The sequence below is a fragment of the Balaenoptera borealis genome (assembly GCF_965194805.1).
Source record: "Balaenoptera borealis genome assembly, chromosome: 2".
NCBI lineage: Eukaryota > Metazoa > Chordata > Mammalia > Artiodactyla > Balaenopteridae > Balaenoptera > Balaenoptera borealis.
The window spans coordinates 29,014,461-29,020,460 of record NC_138867.1 but is presented as its reverse complement, the minus strand read 5'-3'; the positions used below and the strand labels follow the sequence as shown (position 1 = coordinate 29,020,460).

General features: G+C 42.9%; 1 protein-coding gene across 3 annotated transcripts in view; it reads right to left on the bottom strand.

Moving 5' to 3' along the window:
* Nucleotides 1–531: 531 nt before the first annotated feature.
* The window catches only part of LOC309624391 (uncharacterized protein), a 37,646-nt gene continuing 32,177 nt past the window's right edge, over nt 532–6,000 (bottom strand). The window contains exons 4-5 of one of the 3 annotated variants that reach the window (XM_082382565.1): nt 3,109–3,228; nt 532–2,878 (exon numbers count right to left, since the gene is read on the bottom strand). In XM_082382565.1, the coding sequence (XP_082238691.1) occupies nt 2,849–2,878; nt 3,109–3,228 (150 nt within the window). In that variant the 3' untranslated portion in view covers nt 532–2,848. The remainder of the gene's footprint in view (nt 2,879–3,108; nt 3,229–6,000) is intronic. The other 2 variants (XM_082382566.1, XM_082382567.1) reach the window with 2 other exon arrangements.

Genomic DNA, 6,000 nt, shown 5'->3' with positions numbered 1-6,000 from the left:
TGCTGTACAGCAGAGACTGGCCCAACATCGTAAATCAACTATACTTCAATTAAAAAAATGAAGGAGGGGTTTCCCTGGTGGCGCAGTGGTTGAGAATCTGCCTGCCAATGCAGGGGACACGGGTTCGAGCCCTGGTCCGGGAAGATCCCACATGCCGCGGAGCAACTGGGCCTGCGAGCCACGATTACCGAGCCTGCGCGTCTGGAGCCTGTGCTCCACAACAAGAGAGGCCGCGATAGTGAGAGGCCTGTGCACCGCGATGAAGAGTGGCCCCCGCTTGCCACAACTAGAGAAAGCCCTCACACAGAAACGAAGACCCAACACAGCCATAAATAAATAAATAAATTTTTTTTTTTTTAAATGAAGGAAAGAAAGAAAGAGGGGAAAAAAAGGCCGTGAAAATAAACATTGAGCTGGTCTGCTGGCTCGGGCACACCTTCACCCATCTCTCACACACGCACCTACCTAAAGAAATTGTAGGAGAGCCAAAAGTTTACCTCCACCCTCTTAGGGTCTTCACTGAGACTGAGAATTAAATAAAGATAAATAAACTGGAGGGAAGCATACACATTTATTTAGCATACGATTTACATGACACAGAAACCCTCAAAAGGAAATGAAGACCCAAGGAAGTGGCAAAATCTAGATGCTTTTATACTAGGTTGAATTAGTGGTAATTGTGGCAAAGTAACTAAATCCCGCGGAGAGGCTAAAGGAAGATAAGAATTATTTGAACAAGGTCTATTTGTACGAATTTTCTCAGTCTCAATTTCCAGGCTTGATGACAGGTAGGTTACTTTCCTTCTGGTATGGGAAAGACATCTTCCATATGAGGGTTTTATCCCCTGCTTTTAGGAGGAAAAAGGGGAGGGAGGATCAGAGTATCCTTCTTGTACGTGCTGGTTTTTAAAGTGCCTTTAGCTCAAAATAACGTTGATTTCAATTTTAAGGCATATTTTAGGGTGACATATCTGGCCCACTTCAAAATCATGCTTAACATTCGAGGTAAACCAAGAACACGTAAATGAATATAGCGTCCTCGGCGCCTCCATCCCTTGCCCCTTTAACAGCAGTTTTCATTCAGTTTCTGTGTCACTGAGGGAACTGGGCGGTGTGCCTGTGGTGGGTTTGGGTTTCAATTCTCTGAGCCCCAGGAGGTGGAGAACGGTTAAGGAAGTATGAATTTTTAGAAGCAGGGAGATGTGATGCTCTGCATGCAAATTTAGTTGGCTCCGTTTTCCTGGGTTGTGGTTCCTGGTGAAACTATTAGCAAATCTTTGTTCAGAAGTGATTTCCATTACTTTTAAGTAAATATAATTCAAAAAATAAACAAAAATAAATGTTTACATTTGAGTGAAAGAGAAAGGGGAAATTTTATTTACAGCAAAATAGGACTGCAGTTGCTTTCAAATAAGAGGGAGGCATGATTCACATGCATTTGCAGAGGATGAGGATGGGGAGTTGCTCCTTTTACAGAAAATTCCTAGAGGGAATCTTTGTATGTGAAAGGACTCCCCCACATCCCCACTCCGTCCAGGCCTGGGTCTGGAAGCAGTGAATAATACAAAAAGGAGGCTAAGTAAATGAATTGAACTTGGAGTATCTGTAGGTAGACCAGAAAGGGAGGCGGCTTGGGGAGATGGGAGGAGAAGAAAAAGAGTGAGGGAAACAGCTCAGGAACTGTGAAAGAGCAGAACTTGAGGAAGAGACAGCTAGAGAGAAATTCCTGGAGACCTGGAGAGGTTGGGGGGACTTCTAAGTGGTTCCCTGCCCTTCACTGCGCCGTTAACACCCTCCATTACTCATTTCTCCCAAAAGTTCAGAAAAAGATTTATACAAGCAGCAGGATATTATTTTGAAACCTTACCCATTGTGGCTCCATTTCCAGCACTTCCTCCTTTCTGACCTTCCTCCTCCCACATCCCCACATTCTCAGCTCCGGCATTACACAAAGAGAAGGATGTCGGAGCAGAGCAAAGGGGTCAGATTCTTGGCTTTTGGCGTTTAAAATCTTAGGATTCCAGGCATAAATTATAGATTTTAAATAATATGTAATTAGTCAAATTCTATTCCTTCTGCCCCCACCCTCACTTCGAGATTTTCCCTAATCTTTGGACTAGGGAAAGGGAAAGTCAGAGAGAAGAGAAGTGAAACTTTTCTTTAGTGCCTTTGAAAAGCAGCTCTGGACTTCCCTGGTGGCGCAGTGGTTAAGAATCCGCCTGCCAATTCAGAGGATACAGGTTCGAGTGAGCCCTGGTCCCGGAAGATCCCACATGCTGCGGAGCAAATAAGCCTGTGCACCACAGCTACTGACACTACGCTCTAGAGCCCGCGAGCCACAGCTACTGAGCCCACGTGCTGCAACTACTGAACGGCGTGCGCCTAGAGCCCGTGCTCCGCAACAAGAGAAGCCATCGCAATGAGAAGCCCGCACACCGCAACGAAGAGTAGCCCCCGCTCGCTGCAACTAGAGAAAGCCCACGCGCAGCAACGAAGACCCAATGCAGCCAAAAATGAATAAATATTTTAAAAAAGAAAAGAAACGAAAAATATCTCTGCTCCCTGTCCCCAGACCAGCCCTGGGGAAGATCCCCGCAGAGTTTGGGGATTGGGAGCAAAGCGAACCAGTGCCTTGCTTTCCAGATGCGCACCCTCTTAGAGGTCCTCTGCACCCCCGGGGTGTGGGTAGAGATGTCTATGTGACACGTCAAGGATGGCAAGCCTAAGGCAGCCTCACTGAATCCGGGGACTCCTCAGGGTGCTGCAGGACTCAGCAGAATATCTTCCTCACTGGCCAAGAGTAGCAAAGATGTGGCACTGACAAGCAGCAGACCCGGAGGCTTTGCAGTCAGGGCAAGGAGATCTCACCAGCCTTGATCTGAAGAGAGTGAACAGAACAAAGAACATCTCAACAAATGCCAGGGTGAAGAAGTAAGAAGGACAAAACCAGACAAGATAAACTCAAGTGAAGACAAGTGTGAACAGATGGGGGAAGAAAGGCCACACCCCACCACCACCCTCAAAGCTCTGACACCATCTAAGCCCACCCCACCCCTGCCCAGAATTTAAAGGGGAGAAAGACAGAAGGGGATAAATCATGAGTTTAACCTGAAATGGGCTAAGATGAAGCTTCTGACTGGATAGAATGGTGATCACGAGACACAATCGTAGAAAAATTAAGAAAGTCACCTTTCTCTTCAGCCTGAGTTTGTAACATGAGAGCCACACCTGAAACATACAAAGAGGAGAGAACAAGAAATAAAGGAAGAGGGGCAGTGTTGTGTGCGAGGGATGGGGTGGGCACAGGGGGAGGCCAGCAGCCCCTCACTTAGGCTAAAGCAGGGAAGCAGACCACAGCACCAAATGACCAGATCTTAACTGTCTCCAAAAAATTTTTGGAAAACTAAGGGAGAATGCTGGAGGTCCCATGGCACATGAGGTGGAAACAACAATCATTCCATTTGAATGTTAAAGGATTGGTGGCTCTGGAAGTCTAGAGGTCTTGGGAACACCTAGGATGGGGCCAACTGGATCTTACATGCAAATGGGAAAACAAATGACAGGGAGCCCTGAGCATCCCTCCTCAAGAGTTGGGAAGGGAGAGGTACAATGTAAAGGGGGTGGTAAAAAGGAAGCATCTATCTTTGCAGGGTATGATTTACATTCCTCAGACACAGTGAAGTGAGCAAAAGCTAAGGGAAAAGAGTCATGTTTCACAGGCTTTAAAGGAGATGGGAAAAGTAGTTTCTTATCTCCCTTTCCTATCCTGCTAAAAGTCTGGAGAGTTAGGCCTAGAGACAGAATGGGAAGGAGGAACCAGCAAGAATATTTACCTGGTGTTATGTGGGCTTGGATTCAATGGGACATAACAATTCAACTCAATGGGCCATAGCAATCAAAAGCAAAGAGAGCAAAATTCCTCTGTCAGCAGCTATAGGTAATGCTGGTCATCTGAAGACCAAAATGAACGAGATGATATGAATGAGGCAGGAGAAGGAAGGGCTGTATTTGCTCCTGAACAGGCAGGACTAAGACTTACTCACTAAAATTCCCTTCTTATCAAACAAGCTGCTGCAGGCCTTCTATGTATCTGCTGAAATTAACTTTCATAATACACTATTAAAGTTAATAATTTGTAATTCCAAAAGTTTAATACTCCTTCTCACTCAAGTAGTTATAAATAAACATGAATTATATGTAAGGTCATATGCAATGAGTAACAGGAATATATTTAAGAAAGCTGTTTAAATACAAACTGCTAAGCATTTTTCCCCTAGGGTGAATTTTCTGAACTTGGTAGTAGAGCTATCCTTAGATCCAACTTTCATTAGATCCAGCTTTCATTGTCACCTTTTATAGAAGAATGCATTGTATAATGGCAAAAATAAACATACCATTTTTACTAGGTGAATAGCATAACTCATCTTACTATCTATACCTGACTTCTTTAATGTTCAATGAAACAATATAATTAGTTTCTAGAAAATATGCCATAACTTACATCCAACTGAGTGTTTTCCCCTTCAAAAGTCATCTTCTTTAAAGCTATATAATCATCGCAATGACTCTGACATTGGTCAAAGTGAATTTTAGAACTCTGTTTTAAGAATAACTGTCAGAGCTTGAGGCACGGTTTTTTATATGTCACTTGTGACAGGAAATCTTTAGCTTTTGAGGTCAATTTATATTTGTAAACGGCAAAAAAATTTCTCAGATCCATGATCAGTAATACAAGTAATTAAGACATTCACAAAATGATATTTTTATATGGATCATTAATGGCCCTGCTGGCAATTCAAAAAAAAAAAAAAAGGTGATTATAAATGTGTTATCAGTGTTTCAACAACCTCCCAAGGGTTTACCGTGGAGGACAGTCCATTTAGATGTCATCTTGCTTAGGTAAACTTTTTGGAGTCCTCAAAACCTAACATGCATCCTATGTTGCTATGCCTGTGACAGTCAATGAAACCAATATGAAAATCTAATCCAAGCATTCTCCTCTTTAGCTGGGGCCCAATGCTAGGATTCACCTGGCTGGGTAACCATCACATCCCTAGGGAGACTGTCCAGAAGCACAGCATGAACTATATCAGCCAACAAGTTAGGAATAGTGATTAAAAAGACAATCAAATACTGTCATGGTCTCTGCTGAAACAAGACCTCAATCCACCAACAGCCCTGCAAAGCCACGTAACCCGAGACCTCAGGGCTGAATGATACCTGTGTTGAGAAAACTCAAAAAAACCCAATTTGACAACACCTCAGAATACTGGAGTTCAGGATAGCTACATAGGATATCTGACTCTGGACCATCACAGAAACCAACAGCCCAGGGTCAAGTTGACAATGCCACTTTATCTCATTCAGAACTGTGGTCTTTTCACATCACTGTCTCTTTAGTAAACATGTGTTGTTAGAAAAAATCAGCTTATTACTTTCAGTTTCAAAAATGTAGCTATGTTTAATCAAGCAAGACAAGTGTATAGCTTCTCGTGACTCTGTTTTTAAAAAGGCCTACTTTTTAGTAACACCTTACAGGGACATCCTTATCCCTCAGAGACTTCTGCTAGATTACCAGGCCTAGACTGCAAGACCTAAATAGTTTTGTTCTTCCACAGTAGGATCTAGGCTTTATATCCCCAATGATGCTGAATTTGGAAAGTCAAGTATAAGTATGTCTAACTAAGTCAGACTGGGATATAGAACCAATTAGGAAAACATGGACCTACACACAGAGGGACATAGCAAGGTGAAGAAATCAGCACCATCATCTCTGTTTTAATTATTTTTGATGAAAAACATGAATGATTGTTCTCACCCTATTTAGAAGGCTATTTTAGAAATAATGCCATTTGCAGCAACACGGATGGACCTAGAGATTATCATACTAAGTGAAGTAAGTCAGAAAGAGAAAGACAAATACCATAAGATATCACTTATATGTGGAATCTAAAATATGACACAAATGAACTTATCTACAAAACAGAAACATACTCACAG